Here is a 21,173-nt window from a genome sequence, read left to right as displayed (position 1 = left end):
ACAAACAAGATATAAATGTGCTGTGGTAAAATCAGGAAGCACTCTACCAATTGCATTGCTTGTCTTCCGCTCTCTGAACTGCCACAGAATAAGGAATTCTAGCCCATAACTCCATGGTCTATGGTCTCTTCTTCTCTGCCATGTAGGAGGACCGCTGGGGCTGATCCCCCAAAGGGACTTACACATCTAACTGCTATAGAGGGTTGCACAAGCTTCATTTGGGCCATTAAAAGCACTGAAGGGCAAAGTAAGGATAAAGTTCTAACTATCCCTCCAGGAGGAACAGCTGTGCTACAGCGTATAATCCAGTGCCTCCACATAATATATATAAATATACATAAGTATACATAAAGTTAAGTCTGTGGCAGTTTACCTTAAACTATAAACTATGGCATTTTAGGCATGTTTGGAGTTCCTGTAATGGGCCTTATACCTTCCATCAGTAGAGTGAGGCAGACAGATGGAGATAGTAATTGCTTCACCCATTGCAGCTAAATCAGCTGTAGAACATGGCTCAACCCCAGACAATTGTTTTACAAGATCCGTAACTCAGCGTTTGGAAAGAGTGAGTTTCCAAAGCCCCATAACAGCCAGCACACTGAATGGGAGAACGATGAAGTGGAAAACATTTGAAGTCACATTTGTTTCTTGGAATACAGACACTTATCTGCTATCCTGAATTTCATGCCATGTGAGACATCAGTATGCATACATTTAAACTAATGACTGGGTATTTCTGTGGATTTAAGTTGCAGTCCTTTATTCCAGCAAATAAAACATTCTTCATAAGAGCAATGATTATAGACTCTGGCCAACAGTTTTAGTGCCTTGGCCATTATAGTCACCTGGTTTAAATAGAAATTTGAAGTGAATTTTAAAAAATGGTAGCTAAGAAAGCCTCTACATGAAGAAAGACATAGAGAAGCGTATTGCGGACACCTGGAAAGTCCTGTCTCCTATTTGGTAGAAATATATATAAATAATGTTGCGAGAAGACACATCTGTAATAAAAACTAATGGTTAACAAACAGAATACTGCACTGGGTAGATTGAACCGACAACATGGGACCAGGGCCTGTGCACAGTTAAGCAAGTGGCAGGACTCCCAGTTAATACAGAGAAATATAGAGGAAAAGCAGCAGTACACATTTTTTTCTATCATTTCTAATTATTTAAGGGAAAGTACAATATCTAATTAAAGTCTCTAAGCCTAATTCCAAGTATTATATAATAATACTAAGCTTACTCATATAAGCAGCTCCATTAATAATATAAGTAAGGGTATGCAGAATTATTTCTGCAAGTAGTAACTTTCCCAGTGTATTCACTATCGTATACACTCCAAGACATATCTGAGAGAAACGAGAAAACGTGTACCTGCCTCCAGCTGAGGAGAGGACTTTGCAGCTGTTCCACATAGATCAATTTGAGAGAAACACTTAAGAAAGCTGGGCGTATAGGTATGAAAATCTAGTTTAATCTCCTATCAACAAGGAAGAAAAAGAAGTGGGACTTGGTCTCCCACAGACAGAACAAAAAGATGTTTATGAAGAGCTCTGGAAATATTTCATTGTGTCTGTCCAAAGATCTGGGGAGAGTTTTGTTTCCACCTGACACAAAACTTACCCTAAAGTCTACTTATGATGCTGGTGGGTGAATATTTTCAGTCTGATCCACCACACAGAGTGATACCACACTGCTTATGGAGTTATTTTAAATCAGGTAGTATACAAAGCTATAAATAGTAGTAAAGTTAAAGATGAAGTCTGTAGATAAAATTAATGATTATTCTAAATTACACGTACTACATCATTAAGCAAAACATTTGTCAATATGGCAGTTATTTATGAAATACTCTTTCAAACAAATTGCTTACTTCAATTTGTGCTTCTAACCAGCCGGTTACATAATGCAATGTGAAGAGGGTAAGTGGAGCTTTTATGTACTATCAGCAGAACAGAAATTAGTTGCATTTAAATATTTAGTTCATCTTATCTGTGTATGTTACTGTTATAGTTATTCTTTTAAATGATAAAGAAAACCAAAATGTATATAGAAAAGCTTCCCTTGCTTTTTCTGAGGACAAATAATTGTAATATTTGCTCATGCTCAAAAAGTCAAAGGCTGTGCACTTTGCATTATCCATTTGTTTAAAGGGAGATTGTTTGCAAACTAAATATAGATGCAAGTTCAGCAGTTGCATTCTCTAATAATTGACTCATACCTGAGTCTCTTTATGTGATATACATGAACAGCTAATAATCAATAATATGGCAACAGTGTGTACAGAACAAACAAGAAAAGAAAAAAATATTCTGTGTCTGTACTCACATATGCCAAGCAAAATACAAAAGAGTAGCAAATCTCTCTATTTTAAAGTTACAATGCTTAAAGGTCATTCATATTAATTTTGACACACTGCCATTACACAAAAAATAACCTTGCTAAAATGCCCTTGCCACCATATCCTACTTAGCTCAGTATTTATACTTATTAAAAACATTTATTCTCAATGCTGGAATTTTCCCTTTCAAGGCTTGGGATTTATGGATGCTGGAAATGGCTCCCTTTATATATGTGTGTGTGCGTGTGTGCATATACACACTTTATAGTATACATACATACATACAATACATGAAGTGTATGTGTGTGTAGACATATTGTTAATGGAGTGGATTTTTTTTTTCTTTAACCTTCTGCATAAACCGTGTGTTGTTCTTTCCATTCTTCTCCTCTCTACTAGTCCGGGAGGGTGGGCAGCTACAAGCCAAGGGATATAAACTCTTCCTGCTCAACCCACGCTGACACTGGCCTGCCAGTCCAAGCAGACACTTGTGCCACTCTGTACCTCTCCTTTCTAAAACATCAGAGCTCACTCCATTTCCTCCAACCAGACAAAAATCCCCTTGCACCACAAGCAACCAAAAAGCTTTCTGAGACTTTCCCTGGATGAAGAAGTACTATGCAAGGTGACCAGGGGCCTACCTCTTCAGCACTCTCAAACACCTCTGCAGTATCTTCCAAATATCTTGTTATTTTAACCCACATTTAGTGAAAAAGACCTGCATTCCCTATTTTCAAATGAACCTTTAGCGAGGGGCATCCCGCCTTTTAGGCTCCACCACAAATATGATTCTTTATTATTTCAAACATCAAAACACTGTTTTGCACCTCCCTTGCTTTCTCTATGGAAGTCAAAAGATTTCCATACACAAGAGTCGATATTCAAAGAACAAGAAGTGCTTGTCTTTGCTTTTTGTAAGCACGTTTTTCCTAGCTAAGTTTATAACAGGACTAGACGATAACTGACAAACCTGCGTCTCTGCCAAGAACTGCATCTGCACAAGTGGCTCCTCCATATATCAGATGCTATATAAAGTATGGAAGGAGCCCACTGCATATGCTCATACATCTCAGCTGTTCCTAGTTTAGTAGAATAATCCAATGTCACCCTTAAGCAACTTTAGTAGTTGCAGGATTTACACTAGAATAGAATATATTAAACATTTGCAAACTTTGAGTGCTGCAGGGCCTTTTTTCAACTTTCCTGGAGGGGAGCTTTCCTTGTAACAGAGGCAAACACCAAGTCCCCACAGCTTCTCCTTTTTCCTTAAGTTTTTGCCACCTACTTTCCTCATTTGAGTGACAACATGTTGATCTTGATTTGCCATTAAGACAATTAACCCCACTCTGAGCATCCCCCACACCGTTCTCCTAGGGGGAACCTCTCCCTTGCAACAGCTTTCCTTCACTCCAGGTTATCCATTTCAGACACTAGCAAGATCTTGATTCTAAAACTCAGCCATTTATCCACTTGCCCAATCCTCGATGCAGGGCACAGCCTGATCTTCTTATTTATTTTCCAAACGGTAGGCTAGCAGCAGGTTAAAATCTAATAATGAACAGGCAGCAGAGGCTACGCCCGGCCGCTGGAGTTGGCACAGTTATTAACTACTGGTAGCGCTGCCGCAAAGGGAAACAAAATGCGGTCTGTTGCTCTGCAGTGCACTAACGAAGAGAGTCAGGCTGGGTTAGACCTCGAGGACCTGAGCACACCCAAACTAGATTTTAGGGTAGTCGTGGTGCCCCCGCAGCCTCCATTTCAGCCACCCGCAGCACGCGATGGCTGCAGCAGAGCTCACAGCATTTGCAAGCTGTCTTTTACCGCTCCTGGCTCTTTGCATGTCCTCTGCCCCTGCTCGCACTCGAGCCAATTAAGGAAAGAGCAGGAGGGGAGTCTCACCCCGACCCATAACGGAGTCGCTCCATAGGGTAGCCTGCTCCTCTACGCTCTAGGCAGAGCATACACAGCCCTCCTACATTCCTGTCTGGCCGAAAACCAGTCTAAATACAACTTGTTTTTTAAATCCATACAAATGCACGAAAACGTAGATAAGCTGCCTCCAGCGAAAATGCAGCAAAGCAACTGAGACGGAGGAATCGCGCTATTTCTGCCCCGGTGCGAGAGGCTGCGGCTCCCCGCAGCGCGGCGGCGACCGCAGGCGGCCCGGGCCGGCCCGAGGCCAGGGACCCCCGCGGCCGAGGGGACCCCCCCCTCCGGCCGAGGGGACCCCGCCGTAGCTCGGGCACCCTCGCCCGCCCCGTCCCCTGCGGCCGGGTCCCGGCGTGTTCCCAGCGCCGCCCGCCTGCCCCCCTTCCCGAGCCTCTCGGCGCCTGGTAGCCACCTTGCGCCGGGTTACTAGCCACCGAGGCAAGTGCGCGCAGCCCCGGCTTGCGCATGATGTATGTATACATAAGCCGGCTCGCTGCTGGAAAGCAGCCGCCAGGGTTTTGCCCGACCGGCTGCCGCGGAGCGGGACCCGCTCCCCTCGCTTCGCTGGCGAAGCCCCTGGGAGCGGCTGCTGTGGTGGTCACCGCGGCAAGCAGGGGACTGGCCGGGCGGGACCCCCAGGCGACAAAGCGATCCGCTGGGAGGCTGCATTCCCAGCCGGGTCGTTTAAGGTGCAGTTCGGTGGTTAACGTTCCCTGCTTTGGAATTAAAGGAGGGGAGAAGTGACCGCTAATCTCAGATCCTCATGGAAAAACAAGCAGATGAAACACACATCTATGGAATACAGGTGCTGGAACAGAAGCGACAGGTACATCTCTCTGCTGATCCACAGCCTTGCAGGTCCTGGGAATTCCCCCCACTCCCGCACCCCTTTCTAAGGCGAATCAAAAGGATTTTCTTTCCAAGGAAATCAGGGTTCACTCTCTACACGGGAATGATGAAGGAAGTATATCCTTTTTATGTAGGTGCAATAACACCTTTCTGTTCATCTAATAGCATCATGCCTGCTACCCCCTTCACGTGCTACTCGCGATCACCCAGTAAAGCAGGTCTGCGCTCCGCATCGCCTCTCCACCTCGCCGGCGCTCCCGCACACAGGACCCGGAGAGGAGCAGAGCCTTTGCGCTACGAGCCACTTCAGTTTGGGAAGCCAGCCTCACACTCAGCTACCCAAACTGCTGCCACCTGTGCGTGCACTAGACCCGCAAAGGCAAATTTTTTGTGCTCCCACAGCGGTAGTTTTGGGAGAGGGGAGGGAGTCTCTCAAGCAGTTCCAACGGCTACTCCAGAATCAAAAAAAAAAAAAAAAAAAAAAAAAAAAACACAGCGGAATAGAGGAATATTCAATTCAGCCCTAGGATCAATGAGGTGCCGCCAAACTAGCAGGTCTTACGATGCTAATGAATTCTACTGCTGCCACCAACAGCTACCGGTATGTCCAGAGAAAATACTAATAATCACAATAACAAATACTTCAGAATGGTCTAACCAAGGTTTCCCTTCCTCGCTAGGCCTATATTTTTCGGTTCAAGCAGTGTAGCTAGAGCACAACCTAGCAATCTAGAAATACAAGAGGAAGCGTTAAGATAATACAGTATATGCACATTCACTCTGATTTGTTCTTTTAATTCTATTTTATTCTCTCTCTCTCTCTTTTTTTTTTTTTTTTTTTTTTTTTTTTTTTAAGTTTAGTTGACCCTTCTGGTCACCAACTTTCTTTGTGGTTCACTGTAAGGAACGCTCTCCAAGAACAAAAAAGAAATCTCAGAGCTTTGATAGAGACTCTGGATGAAATTAAGAACTTCAAACCCCAGATTTCTGAAAAGAAAAACAGATGTCCTGTTTGTTGAGTATAAATAACTCCGTACGTGGAAACTTCTTTTTTTTTTTACGCTGCATTAAATTTTATTTAATGCTGGGTGCATTTAAACTATATAAAAAAAAAAGTTGGGGAGGGAGGGAGGCAGCAAAGTATGTGGGTGACAAACCTCTAAATCTTTTCCCCCTCGCGAAAGGGAAAGGCACGGGCCGACGGGAAAGCCTTCATCTAGATGAAAGTGCGCAATGTGTTTCCTAGCAGCCCCGCTCAGCGCGGCAGCGAGCGGGCTCGGCAGCCCGGCACGGCCGAAGCGCGGGGCGGGGAGCGGTGCGGAGCGGGCGCTGGGGCTCCGCGCAGCGCAGCGCGGCCCCGGCGGGGGGGGCTTCACTTACGTGAGGACATAGTTGACGCTGACGATGCAGTGGGGCCGCGACGAGCGGCTGTTGTGCACGATGGTGGCGTAGCTCTGCACCCACACCCAGCCGCCGTGCTTGGCCAGGAAGCGGTAGTACTTGGTGGTCACCTGGCCCTTCACCAGCACTGCGGACAGAGACCGAGAGGGGCAGAGGCTCAGCGGGCTCCGGCCGGCCGCGGGCAGCACCCACGGCGCGGACCCAGCCCGCCGTGGGCAGCGCCCTCCCGGAGAGTGGGGCTACTCACTGACAAAGGGGGGCTAGTGGGATATGGGGCATACACTGGTTGGTTGCTTTCCCACCCTCCTTCCTCAACCCTCACCCCGACGTATCGTCATCGAGGTTTAATTCTGTAAGTCTGACTTTGGGTTTTGTTTCTTCTCGTTACGTTCTCCGTAAGGAAGCTTACCGGAAATTAATATCATTTTTATTAATCTATCTGTATGTTAATGTCATTTTGATATCAAAATAGAATAAAGAACAGCTCTCCGAATCGGGCTCGCTATTGCGGTCAAAATTAGATACACAGATAATATTATGAGAGGTGGTGGAAGTGGAGCAAAAGTTTTTGAATTTCGCTGGCACGGCTTTTTTGGAGTAAGAAAAAGGGCTTTTTTCCTAACTGGAATTTGAAGTGAATTAATGCCTGCAGTTTGTTCCTTGTTCTTTTTCTACAACTGGGAGCTAAGGAGGAAAATAAAAATAATAATAATAATAAAAAGACTTCTTATTCCAGTCCCGAACTCCTCCATATCTCTCCTTCCTCCAACTCAGTGTGCACTCTCTAAAAGCTTGTTTCATTAAAATCTGCTGGAGGTTTTGCTTATACTCCCCTCCAGTGAGATGTGGGGTTTTTTTTCCCGTTTCAACCTGAAGGTAAACCCTAACAAAACCAAAGTCCATCTGTAGAGGGAGAAGGAGAAGGCTGGGACGGGGGGGGGGGGGGGGAAGGGAGCAGGGGAAGGTTTAAGAACAGCTCCTTACACAAGTGATGGGCGCATCGCAGGTGGAAGGTGTCACAGCCATGGACGTGGTGGTAAAGGGTCTTCTCTATCAAGTCCTGGGGCTCGTAACCCGTTAGCTCAGCTACCCTGAGAGAGACATAAGCAGCAAATACCAGTGAGTGAGAGGACAGAGGAAGAGGCCGGCAGGGAGGAGAAGGGAAGGGCTAAGCAGATTTGAAAACAACCTCAGCTCTACCTGGAATCTAAGAATATAAGCTTCATATCTAGGCTGGCCCGAAACATGAACATATTGCTGTGAAGCTTGATTTCCGTGACGGCGCTGGGCGGTAGCGAGTGGCCCACGGCGACCAAGCCAACGTTTTGGTAGCAGCCATCGAAGGGGGACATGTCCAGGCTGTACTGGCGGATCTTCAGGTACCCGCTGCAGTGGATGACCTGCCGGAGACACACGAAAGCTCAGGGCCCGCCTGGCACAGGGGCAGGGTTTGCTGCTAGCGGCATGCCCGCACTCCGGCGGGGACCAGGACAGGCTCCTCCATCGCCTTCAGGGAGCGCAGATGGAGCAGGCGTCTGCCCTGCTGTGGCTGCCTTGGACTGGGCGCTTCAGCGGATAGGCGCTGCCTGTGGGATTTCTCTATTTCTCTCTCTCTCTCCTTTCTTTTCTTTTCTTTTTTTTCTTTTCTTTTTCTTTCTTTTTTTTCTTTTTTTTTTTTTTTTTAATGAGAGTTCAGCACTAATCTAAGGCCCATTAAAATCGTCGGGATTTTTTTTCCGCCGTCGGGATTTTGTTTTTTTTTTTTCCACTGACTTAAGTGGTTTTTGGACCACCTCCTAACTACGCTTTTTTATTCTTCTAAAGAGGAAAGACACGAAAGTGCCATCATTACAACTCTGTAATGATGACTGTATGCATGTGAGAGAGAGTTTACGCGCGTGCATACGTCATGCGTGTAAGGTATGTCTATGATATAGATAGAGCAGATTCATGGCCGGAATGCATCTTTGGACGCAGATTTAGGTATGTTGCCTATATGCACACAGATTCTGTGGTTTAGGTATGTCTCCTAAATGAATGGTTGCATGTCTCTGCTGCACACTTCCGATCTCACTTCTCTGTTACAGTGTTTCTTCCTGGAGTTACTTCAGCGGATGTTTTCGCACGGATGCTTCTTGCCACAGCATCTCCGTGGGATATAAGTAACCACAGCTCCCCGTCACGGTGCAGTCGGGGCAAATGTGCAGATGATACAAAAGCCCGGAGAAAGCAGGAGAGCCTCGGGGGGTCCTCGCCGAGACAGGGGAGCCCTGAGCAGAACGGTGTGAAAACCCCGAGCAAAACCCCAGACCTGGAGAGCTGCCTCTGGAGCTGTCAAGTGTTACCCCATAAAGCAATAAATACACACAACGTTTGCGTTGTGTCACCCTGCAGTTTCCCCAGACAACTCGGGAACCTCAGTGGTTATGCGAAGTGCGTTTTAAAAAGCAAAAATAAAACAAACAAACAACACCCCTCTCCCCGGGGGGAACTTGACGGGCTCTCGGCTTTGTGTTTTGCACTCGTTAACCTGAAACTCCGAGAAAAATTCTGTGTTTGAGCCACAAGAGCGAGCAGCGGCTTGGGGCAGTCGCCGCGGGCAGAGCGGCCCGGCGCGCTCAGCGGCTGCGCGCCCGGCGCTGCACGGAGGGCCCGGCGCGCGCAGGCTGCGCGGCTCTGCGCAGACGGCCGCGGCTTCCCCAGCACGCACCTTGTAGCCGCCGCAGGTCAGCCCCGCGTTCCTCTTGGCCAAAACACACTTCATCCGCAGGAAAAAGGACCGCTCGATCTCGTACTCTGCGAGGAGGGGAAGACAGAGGGGAGTGGTGAGCCGCGGGCTTCGCCGCGGGCTTCGCCGCCCCTCCGCGCTCTCGTCCGCAGCCGCGCAGGTCAAGCGGGGTGGGGGGGGGGTGGGGACGGGGGGAGCGGGTTGTATTTTACCCTGCACAAAGTGAGAGTGATAGGGCTGGTGGGCCGTGAGCACCGCGGTCATCTCGTCGTGATCGGCTGGGTGGATGTACTCGTAAATGCTGTTGCCGGTCAGCTCTACCTGCGAGAGAGGAGGAGGAGGAGGGTGGGTGGGTGGGTGGAAGGGGCACCGCCGCCACCCGGAGCCCGCCCGGAGCCCGCCGCCACCGGCCCCAGCCCCTGCCCCAGCCCCGACCCCGGCTCGCCCGCGCCGCCGCCGCCCGCAGCCCCACCGACGTACCTGCGACAAGCCCAGGTGCACCGATGCGGTCTCCGAGATGTACATGATCTTGCCATCCGGAGCCACAACAAATATGAAACCGTCCAACGTCTGGAGGAAAGAGTGGAGGGAAATGGGGAAATATGCCCATGAACTCTACCTGTCTTCCGGGCTTATTTCAGCAGGTGGGCACTGCCGTTCAGGCTGTGCTTATTTAAAAAGTTAGAAGAACACGGTCAACTCTTGAAAGGAAACCCTCTAAAGCCCCAGGATAGGGAGAGATACAACCCACTTCTCGGATAGGCCCAGCTCAAAAGGTCCTCGTAATGCAAACTGCCTAGGAAGCCCCGAAGAACAGCATCTCCAGAGCTTCTGGCTGCTCTGTAATGAGTATGTCCATACGAGACATCCTGAGCACTTCTATCCCATTTCAAATGGCAGAAGGGCTTTTAATTCTTGAATATTTGCTAAGGAGACTTTAGGCGAGCAAAGGCGATCTAAAACTCTCCGCAGTGTAAATAAAAGTCTGAAAAGGGACAAGATTATTTACCAGACACTTTTCAGCAGATATTAATGGGACTTATTTGTGTGCACCGAGAGTAGAATAGGCCCCAGTCTATTAAGGGCGGGTACCACAAGCCACACAACTCTGCCAGAAAACCCTGTGATTACAGTAATCGCTAATATTCATTACTCTTTCAGATAGCAGCGAGTTTTCCCATTTCGTGCTTATGCTCATTTTCGTGACCGTTTAGCTTTTCTATCCAGGATAGCCTCCTCCAATGCGCCACCACAGAGCATCTCACCGTCTCTATTGTACCCTGTGGTCCAGCACATTGCCGGGACTTGCTATCTTGTTAATAAGTTTGGGGATTTTTTAATTAAGTCATCCTTCTGGACCCTAGTCGCAGATGGCACGCTAGGATCCCAGTGGTGGGCAGTGGTGGGGTAGAGGATGCCGAGGGACCAAACCGCAGTCGTAATAAAACCCGCGACATTCTGCCACGATGGTTTGTATTTCTAGAGGTCCCCCCCCCCCATTTTTTTTCTTTTTTGACTAAACATGTGAACAGTTAAAAATTAGCCAAGGTGGCAATTAAAAGCTCAGAAGAGGGAACGGTTTCTTTAATCATTAATACCGAATGGCTGTCGTTTCCAGACCAGTACCTGCAAAAGATGGGATCCCAGTTCCCGTCCAACATTATCCAAGGGGCTGGTTCGACTAGAATGGCCCCAGGCTTCTCCAAGTCCTGTTTATTTAAGACACAGAAAAAGTAATGTGAAGAACTGAAAATTTGACTTACATTGGCCTTCTAGGGAGGAACTTTTTTCTCAATTTTCTATCTGTATTCGCTTTAAAATATATAAACATATAATCTTTGGAAAACTAGACATGATTTCGTTGACAGAATAGTCTTCGCTGTGGATTTTTTTAAAAGATCCAATTCCCACGAGAGAAAAAATATATCTATTTTAGCGTTAGCAGGAAAGTTCACTGATAGGACCTATGTGAATTAGTGTGCCAGCTAAAACGGCTATTCACCGCAGTCCTTGGCTACAAGGAGATACCTCCCTCAACCTGAGGGAAAGCACTTGTCTTCTCAAGTCACCGAAGGGTTCCTGGCCAACGCTGAGAGCTCTTTAAAATGAGACAGAGGAGTGTGTTGGGGAGCCTTTGAAGTCGAGAGAAGGATGCAGTTAACGTGGCACGAGAAGAGAAACTCTGAAGACTGCCAGGCCACCGATGTGCATCACGACGAGTCATGAGGACACCGTGTCCTTGGGCATTATCTGCCCGAGTTTCCTCCCTCGGCAGAAAGTCAAACGTGGCCACAATCAAGCAACTAGCGAGCAGGCTTTGGCCAGGGTGCGTTTAAGGATGGGCTCATCTCCCCGCTCGCCAGAGATCGCTTCCCTGTTCGGTCTGTGACCTCTGATCTGTGATCGGGACCGTCCACCTCGATGGAAGATTTGCATTTACTTATCTGTGGAGTGAGAGCGGAGGGACCAGATGCAGCTCCTCTGGCTCTCCATGAGTCCCATCTTCAAACGCATCCGCCCCCCCTTTTTTTTGTACATTCCCATCAAGCTCCCCTAAAAGCAAATGGCCTTTTGCAAAGCTTCGTGCACTTTCCCGACGGCGCCGAGGCACCTCGCATAAACGCGCTCCTGGCTGCGCCGACATAAGTCACTGTCCGACGCGACGGGCCATGTCCCCTCCTCCCCCATAAACACGGTCCTCCGCAGTCCCCCCTCCCCTTCCCCACGCTTCGGCCTCCCCGCTTCTCTCGCACGAGTGCGGCGGGTCTCTGGGCGGGAATGAATGATCTGCCTGCCGGCAGCCCGCGCGGACCCCCACGAAATGAATCTCTCCGGACTCGCCCGATGTTTCAGCCGCCGCTTGTTTTCTCGTATGCAAAGTGGGGAGGAATAAAAGCCAGATGGAAATTACTCTGCCGGAGTAAAGCTATTTATGGGCAATGCCTTTTAACAATGTTGCTGCAATAATTTAAGCGGAGCGGTTTAAACCTTTTATGCTTACGCCATTAAACGAGGCTTAACCCGACACGCACAGACAACAAGATTAAGTAAAAGGGAGGGGAAAATAAAAATCCTGATTGATGGCGGAGTGCAGATCACCCGGACGGGGCGAGAGCCCAGTTGCCGAGATTCCCTCCTGCACCGTGGGCTCGAGGAAGGCAGGACCCCGGGTATTTCGAGGCAAAATTTTCGAGGTAAATAGGGAAGGCAGCGACGACAGAGGCAGCACGGGCAACCCTCGGTATTGACCGGCTTCACCTAAGTGTTTGCCCGTCTAAACAAGGCTAACGATTTCCTCCGCGCTGTCAGAGCAGGGTGCCCCACGGCGGTCCTCGCCTCCCCACCGCGAAGGGCAGAGCGATGCTCCCCTTGCATCCCTCCCTACCTTTCCCTCTCTCCTCTTCCCTCCCTCGCCCGCCTCCTCTTGCCAGCGTCTCTCTTCCCCGATCCCCTCTCCCCTCCTCTCCTCAATTTGCCAGCCCTCCAAAGCCAGGGGCTCCTCAGCTGGCAGCCCCTCACGCCCGTTCCCGGCGCCAAGCGCCCATCGCAAACAGGATCCTTAGGATCCTTTCCAGTAATTCCTCCCTGCCATTAACAGGGCCACGGCGGCTTCCCCCCACCTCGACTCCCCGCTCCCTTGCCCCCTGTGGTCCTCACCGCGAAGTCCCCCCCCCCCCCCTCCCCGAAGCGCTGCGGCCGGCGAAAGGTGCGCGGTGCTCCGCGGGCAGCCCCTTCCCCTCTCCCTCCCGCCGAAAGCCTGCCACCCCCCCCCCCCCCCCCGCCGACATCCTGGCAAATCTTGCCCAGCTCCCAGGGAAAGAGAGAGAGAGAGAGAGAAGAAATAACCCTGTGTACTTGGCTTTTCTTAAGCATCTCGGTGGTTTCTCTGCGGGGGAGCCAGGACGGCCCTATTAGAGCAAGGGCCGCTCCTGCCGACATCCCCCCACCCGGAGCGAAACCGGAGTGACACTTTCCTATATCCAGGGCTACATCTGAGCTCCTCGCCTATGATTTAAGTTGCTTATTAATCTAAGTTTACTGCTCTAATTATTCTTCTTCTAAAAGGGAAAATAACCCGACCTCTGCGGTTAATGAATAGCTCATCGATGTTACAGGTTAACTTCTTTCAGGAACGCAATTTTTCACGGAGCACTGAACTCTTCTTTATGTTTCAGGTGGAAATCTCGCGCTGTTTGGCTGTGTCTGTTAATGTTTTATAATTAAACGTTTTCACTTGTCTACCTGAACCGGCTTCTCGAAATCCTATCACATGAGACAATTCTTTGTATTTCACAGAAATTTCAGTACTTTCAAGACAGAGGCTATTTTTATTCGTTGCCAAGCGCAGCCTTTCCCAAATTTACAGACGCTCCTGATGCCTTTTAAACTCTTTTTTAAATCTATATGAGAAAAGAGCTCTATTAATATTCTTTTATTATTATTATTTTCTTGTTCTTTCACTTTAACATCCTATTTCTTTTTATCAAATGGGTAAATTGTGATTTCTTGCACTTGACCTACCGCAGAAAATTCTGCAAATCCTTTGATTGTCTATTTAAAACAAAACAAGGAAATCAGCTCTCCCTTTTGCTTCAGGATTACGCTGGAAACAAGATCTAAAGATTCTCTTGTAATTTGGAGAGCCAACAGAATAATGGGTTTGGAATAGAAACAAGCAGCTTTGTGAGAGGAAGGATAACTAAATCGTTTTTAGGCAAAGGATTTTCCCAGCTAAAGTGCCCGAAGACAAAGCAAAACATAATCTATTTTGGAAGATTTCCAAGATATGCCACATTAACCTTAGTAGATAAAATTTGCTTTCCTCACTGAACCCCCTCCCCCACCAAAGTCTGGTTTATCATATTTACATAAGTAGCCTTAGAAGGGATGTATTTATTAGGAACTAAGGAGCTGGTGAGTTCACATTTCATTCGGAACTGGAGGCGAAGTTTTACTGTTTATGCATTGTAGAAGCATTTCCATTTAAATACCCCCGACCCATGGATTACCTCAATGGACTGCCTGCACGGGCTTTGTAATTTCCTGAAAATGAGATTTCGATTTATAAAACAAGAAACCAATTAGTAACCAAATGAGGCGAAGTAGATCCACTAAAATTGACCTAATCCCACAGGCACCATTTAGGCCAGTTCTTGGCGAATGAATGATGAGCCACAGTGTAGTGTAAACTCAAGGCATCATCCAGATGTGTTACTGCAAGCAGCAAAAATAAATGGATCGAGCTTTTCTTTCGGGATGAATTTTATACTTTTGACAAAATACAGATTATAGACACCTATGTAACAATCTCCTCCACTACAGATTTTTTTTTTCCTAAGAAGATAAACAATTTGGGCCATTAGAACGTGTCCATCGTTAGGAGAAAAAGAAAAAGAAAAAGGCTTTTTAGGCAGGCTCTAGCTTGATTTGCTAACAAGAGTGTGGTTCCCAGCAGCGTGCGCTGAGCAGCGCCCATCCTGCTCGGGACCGAGTATGCTGACTCACTGCTTCTTCCAACAACATCTCCGTGGAAAATCATTGCGCTTTCCGCATTTTAGAAGTGCTAAAGCTTGTGGAAGGCGTCTCGCTTGTCTTCGAGGGCTAACTACATTGGCGAGTTCATGTGAAACCTTTTATTCTCAGCCGTGCTCTTCCCCAGCGCTAGGCAAGCCAGTTCCCACTACCAGACTACACCCTGACCCAGAAAAAAAACATCATAGCCAACTCTGCAAAGCTCGGCTGCTTTGGCACTGGCCTTCCCCTGATCATTTGATTGATCCAAGCCCTAATGCCAGCAGCCAATGGAGGAATTGGGTGGATAAATCGTCGCTACCCAGTGGCGGTATTGCTGCAAGAAGCGCCTCTGTCCCGGGGAAAGGAGGAAGAGATTCCTCAACCGTTTCTAATTTGATCTAGGCAAAGAGGGAGGAAGGCGTAGGAAAATGAGGCTCCAAGAGGCCCGGCCAGCTCCTTGGCCCCGGCTGCTCTCTGGGTGAGGTGTCCCGTGGCGAGCGCAGAGCCGCCCTCGACCCCTTCCTTTGCCTGGCAATAGCAAACGGGGCGGCGGAGGGGGGGGGGGGGGGGGGGAGGACGGCGTGGCCAGCAGATGCAAGCCCTTACCTACTTTGTGGTGATTTGCTGACTTTTAAAAGCGGTTCGTTCCTACGATTTCCCCCAGCGGACCCTCGGTCACGAAAGCTCGGCACAATCCGGATTCACGGTAGCGAGAACAACCGCGGAGCGACCAAGCGGACGTGTGTCGCGGCCGCGCCGCGGGCCGCGGCGTGAGGCCCGCGGAGGCCAGGCACACGGCTTGCGTGTTTGCTTAGGGACGGCACCCTGCAGGCACGGGGGTTTCTCCTCTGGCTGAGATTTTTTTCCGCCGCCTCCCCGCGGAGCCTCTGCCCTCCGCGGCCGCTCGGCGGAGCCGCGCAAAGCAGCACCTTCCCCCTCGCCGCCGCCGCTTTCTGATATCTTTTACACAGCTGCTTTAGATAGAAAGAGGGGGGAAAGGGGGGTGCAATTGCTAGGGGAAAGGGAGGCAGGACAGCTCGCTCCCGATTTTAAAGGAGGTCAGTTCCCCTCGCTGCCAAAGGAAAATAAATAACAGCAGCCAGCACAAAAGCTGCCCGTCCTCGTCCCCGAAAATCAAAAAGGCAATTGGATGTTGTATCAGGGAATTAGACCGATTCCAGTAACCATTTAATTAAATAGACTACTATCAACGCTCCGTTTTCTCATCTCCTAGCGTCCAGCCTAATGCCTGACAGGACTGATTTCGCAGTTAATTTAACAGGCTAATTTAACAGGTTAATGATAACTTAAAGTCTCGGCCAAATGAAGCTTCTGTGAACTCGTGGGTCGCCGTCGGAGGGTTCACTGAAATGGAATAAGAGATGTTGACCAAAATGCTGCTCATTTCCAATGCCTGCAGATGCCATTAGTAAGGTTTTGTAAAGATTTATTATCTCGGTAAATCATATGTATTCATTTCAAGCAAAAAAAAAAGAAAAAAAAAAGTTAGTATCCCTCTTTCCTTATAAAATAATGACAGGAAGGGAGTCCCGTTGTCTAAACAAACATCCCTATTAAGAAAATGTTAGTAGAAATAATGCCGAGATTGATTCAGTCTAGAAAGAAATACCAACATTTTGTCACACATGAGGTAACGAAATTGCGCTTTGAAATGCAAACAAACGGAACCATGTCCAAACTAAAAAAAGGTAGAGAACTTTTTCAAATACCAAGCACTTATTCTGCTGTATACCAAAATGCAAATTCAAATTTCCTTATTCCGAAGAAGCTGGGATGGGGGCGGGGGAGAAGTATTCTCACTAACAGACTTGCGAAAACACGCTATTCGTACAGAGGCTGAAGAAGATCCTCCAACATTAAAAATGGTCATATATTACTAAGAAGGGAGAGGATGTTTCTAAAGAAAATATGATTTTACCCACTCATCTCATGTATGCTTTCTATCACATAAATCTGTTTTTTTTTCAGCTATCATAGTAGGAATTTAGTTCTGCACTTCACATTTTAAGTCCACATCAAAACTGGAATTAAACACAGAGAAGCAGCGTGGAGAGTAAACTGCAGCTTAAATGAGAAAAACTTCTGTAAGAAAATAAACACTGAAACCTAATGCTCAATCATTTCCCTCAGCAGCAAGAAAAACAGCATTAAATCACCTATCCACGTGGGAAATGGATTTTTTTCTGCTGGTCTCTTACCCCTCTAAAATAAAACAAGATTAAGGGTTTCAATATTGAAATGTTAATCATCGTGATTCGACGAAAGTTTATTTAAACAGAGCCCCTGCTTTTGTCTGCAAAATCAAGCGCCTCTCTGCGCGGAAACGGTCTATCTTTAAAAGGACAGAAATTGCAAATGGTCCTTTTCTTTGGCAAACCAAGAAAAAAAAGCAGTACCCTTAAAATATTCCCAAGTAAGAAATCATTTATTGTTTCACTTCTTTTTTATTTGTTTTTATTTTTTTGCTCCCTTCACTTTTGATACTGGCACAGTAAAGAACTACTCAGCTGGTTACAACGACCAGCCTTCTTTAGAAGGAAAATTATTTCTGTCATTCGCCGGCCCGATGCCTTTTTCAGCAAATTTCTGAGGCTGTGTTAGTTAATATTAACCCTTTAATGTTAATTTGCAATTTTAGGATTACATAGTGCCGCTGTACTTCTGGAGAACGCTACCTCACAGCTGAATTCGTTAGGAAGTTTTTCTTTAAAAAAATGCTCTGCATAGTCCTCCCTGGTTTAGCAGATGTTCAGTTTTTCTAAAAGCTAACTGAACACTAATATTTTGTCTCTTTTCTCACACGAAAGAAGTGAGCTTTAGGTCAGAAAGGATGCAAGCTACCTAAACGGCTGATTGTTGATTCCATACACACACACACATATATATAGTTATATAGTTATATATAGTTCGATACATAGAAGCCTTTTCGCTTTTGACAGTTTTAGTCTATAGGAGATACAGTGAAGTGAAATCATGGGTAGAGGGAACAAACCAAGTGTTTTAACGGCTCGTGAGAATTGCATTGCTATTATGAGAGAAAAATACATCTCATTCAAAAGCACTGTTCGATATACTTCCTAACTTCATACATTGAGTAAACTTGATGAACATGTAACTGGTTTGCATCTAGATAGCGAGACGGAAACTGCCTCCTGATTACTGTGTGTCTGACTTTCCTGGTGTTTTACTCACAGAAAACTCCCTTATTTCAACAATAAATCCGAGACCTACCTAAGCTCTCTGCATATGAACCTTTCAGACGTAAAAATATGCAGACAAATGCACACCGATTTTTTCCGCCTGTTCCCAGCGCTGCGTGTGCGCGCCGATGAGGGGTGTATATCTTTCTGTACATGGTTATTTACAACCAGGCCCGATGCAAGCACTCCCCGGGCATATGGCAATTCGCTCTTTGCCGGGGAAAGCGTGCGGTGAGTTACACGGGAAGTGTAGCTGGCTGCTGGGGAGGCAGCGCTCCGCTATCCTGCCACCGCCAAGACCTTCCTGAATTTGCGACACGTTTCACCGTGCTCCAGAGCCTCCTGCTACCTATCGCTAGTCTTTTAGTCAATTCACTGGATCTGTCCCACGCTTTGACCTTTTTCCCCAAGGGAAAAATAAGCAAACCTTCCCATTAGTAAATCTAGCCAACCGCCAAATCCTTCCTCCCTCTTTCCGAAAGGCTTTCGCTTCGGGTGCATAACTTTCCCGGCGGCCGCTACCTGTCTTCCCATCGCAATGACGCGACGACTCCTTTTTGCTGTCCGGGGGCACCGGGGGACAAAGATCGCCCCCCTCCTCCGCGCCTGCCCCCTGCCGCCGGCCGAGCCGCCCAGGCGCCCCCGCGGAGGCAGCGCGCAGCTCCCGCAGGTCCTCCCACTCCCGCACCTCCTCGCTTAACGCGCGGCCCGAAGCGGCCGCGCAACGCCCCGAGGGCCGCTCCCGGTCTCCCTTCGCCGCTTCCCTAGAGGGAGCCCGCGCGGGCGCCTCCCGCGGCTCCCGGCTGGCGCCCGCGGCCCCTGGATCCCCCAGGCTCTTCTCCTCCTTCCCGATCACCCACAGCCCGCAGGCAACACCGTGTGCTGCTCCCGACCAAAGAGCCCGCTGCAGAGGCGCCCCTAATTGACGAGACCTGCTCGAAATCACGCAGCGAGGCAGCCTACTGAGCCTGCAGGAGCTGGCAAATCACGGCTAGTAATCCTTCGGGAACATCCTGGGCATCCGCGTTTGCGACGGCTTTAATTTTGATAAAGTACAAGATAAAGGACAACTCCATCTCTTTTTAAACAGAGGGCTTCCTCGCATGATAATCTTCAAGAAGGGCAGATCACATTTAATAGGAACGTGTATTGATGAAGTTGTTTATATATATATATATATATATATATAAAGACTTTAGATGTTACAGCTTTGTTTTATCCCCTTTTTTGCCCTGAGCTACTCGGAGATACGGAATACTTTTTAAGGAAATTATTGCGAGCTGTACTGGATTGAAAGTTACCATTACAGACTTTGGATACATACTCATTCACATATAACACTGAGATTTATCATCCTCAGTACAAATGACCGCCAGAATGCATATTTACCTTTTAAAAGTAGAATTAATGCTAATGCTTCACACTCTTGTTCAGACAAAAAAAAAAGTAAAAAAAAAAAACACACACACAAAAACAGAGGTATGCCCACTCTTTGTAAAACATGATAGACAGATGGATAGACAAACAGACTGAGAGATTCGAGATACAGCTGGAGAAAACATGGGAGCACATGGACTAGGTGATCTCCAGAAGTCTCTTCCAAACCCAACCATTCTGTGATTACCGTATTTCTTACATATACATTTAAACGAAAGAAGTAGTGAATGTTGTTAGTAGGTCAAGAGGAACCTCACAGTACTTTTTCTTTCATGCAGTTGGGTTGATCTAAATAAAAAATTCGTGAACTATTTTTTCGAGTTATTTTTTCTACTCCTTATAAAAGCAATAGACAGGCGAACTTTATTCTGACCTTCTTAACTTTGGGTGTTGCTTGTTTTTCTTGGCAGCCGATCTAGAAACCCCAAGACAGTCGCTTTAAATCATAATTCTACGTAAAAGCAAGGTATTCTCAAAATAGATGGGGATGCTTAAGCCTGATTTTGCTAGACAGGGGACTGTTGCCCCTCCTGTGGAAGTCAATGTTTACCAGTGCCTGATTGTCGAGGAGAGTCAGACCCACACTGATCCGACGTTTGCATTAAAGGGAAGCTTAGTATGCCTGAGTATAAAACTTTTATTAAAAATTTCCGAGGTCGATTAGCACCCTCGAAATGCCCTAATGATCTGCAGAGCGAGACACACCACATTTATAATGCAATTCAGCGAGCTTGGCTTATTTATTTAGGTGGTGTGGGTCTGTGTGCGCGCTAAGCACGGTACCTGTAAAGCATACCTCTGCTCGATACTTGAACTAAGGCTTTAGGACTTTGCATAGACTTATGTAAATATTTACCCATATATTAACTCCCCCCCCCCATAGTATAGCTATAAATATGGGTGAATCGTCCCCTCTTTTGCAATGCACGTGCTTCGCAGGGGATGCAGATCTCACAGACTGGGAAAAAAGAAACTCGTGTTTGCTTTAGTAGAATACGCAGCAGAGCTCAGTGTCTTGAAGTGTTGACAAAAGCACTGTAAGTCCCCAACCAAACCTGTCATATGAACTGAAGTGAAAGTATTTACGACAGACAAAAGTGACAGCGGAGAGCACCCTGCCTCCGAGCACACAACCCGATGCAATTTACTTAAAAGCAAGCGATACCTGGATTGGAATGGAAAAACAGGCGAATAGTCATTCCCACCTACCTTCTGGAAAAACCACCCTCATTTTTAAATAGCTGGTGGTGAGTCTGATTATGGATGCTTTGTCCAGCTGAGAGGTGATAGCTGAGGGCAAGGGCAATAATTTAGCCAGTTCATAAAATTCGCTGTTTTCTTTCTCCCGCCTAGTCCGGGCAGCATTTTTGGACTTCTCTTTCATCGTGTTTTTTTCCCCCTTCCTTCCTACAATTAAAGCTCCACAGATTCATCCAAAGGTGGAAGGGAAACTTTTAGCTTCAATTCATCTCTCCAGAGCATCAAGCAGCAATTTTGAGCGCAGCCATTACTCTGCAAAGCCTTTCGGGTGCATAAAAATTGAAGCAAGTATCGAAGACCAGAGAGATGTTCTTAAGAAATATTCTCTGAAAAAGAGTCAATCGGAGGGAAAAGGCATTTATCCAATGCAGCTCAGAGACTCCAGGCAACTACTGGAAAAAAAAAAAAAAAAAAAAAAAAAAAAAAGGAGGGGAAAAAAGCTAAAAGCCTGGGGCACCACACAGCAAACAAATGAGGTATTTCTGGCCTT

General features: G+C 47.2%; 1 protein-coding gene across 1 annotated transcript in view; it reads right to left on the bottom strand.

Moving 5' to 3' along the window:
• SIM1 (SIM bHLH transcription factor 1) overlaps positions 1–20,807 on the bottom strand; it is a 45,535-nt gene extending 24,728 nt beyond the window's left edge. The window contains exons 1-8 of the mRNA XM_062571000.1: positions 20,633–20,807; positions 10,878–10,960; positions 9,732–9,821; positions 9,464–9,572; positions 9,234–9,319; positions 7,724–7,923; positions 7,508–7,614; positions 6,503–6,650 (exon numbers count right to left, since the gene is read on the bottom strand). Coding sequence (XP_062426984.1) covers positions 6,503–6,650; positions 7,508–7,614; positions 7,724–7,923; positions 9,234–9,319; positions 9,464–9,572; positions 9,732–9,821; positions 10,878–10,960; positions 20,633–20,807 — 998 coding nt within the window. The remainder of the gene's footprint in view (positions 1–6,502; positions 6,651–7,507; positions 7,615–7,723; positions 7,924–9,233; positions 9,320–9,463; positions 9,573–9,731; positions 9,822–10,877; positions 10,961–20,632) is intronic.
• Between the last annotated feature and the right edge of the window lie 366 nt (positions 20,808–21,173).

Source organism: Rhea pennata, chromosome 3 (genome assembly GCF_028389875.1).
Source record: "Rhea pennata isolate bPtePen1 chromosome 3, bPtePen1.pri, whole genome shotgun sequence".
NCBI classification, from domain to species: Eukaryota; Metazoa; Chordata; class Aves; order Rheiformes; family Rheidae; genus Rhea; species Rhea pennata.
This window is presented reverse-complemented; position numbering and strand designations above follow the sequence as displayed.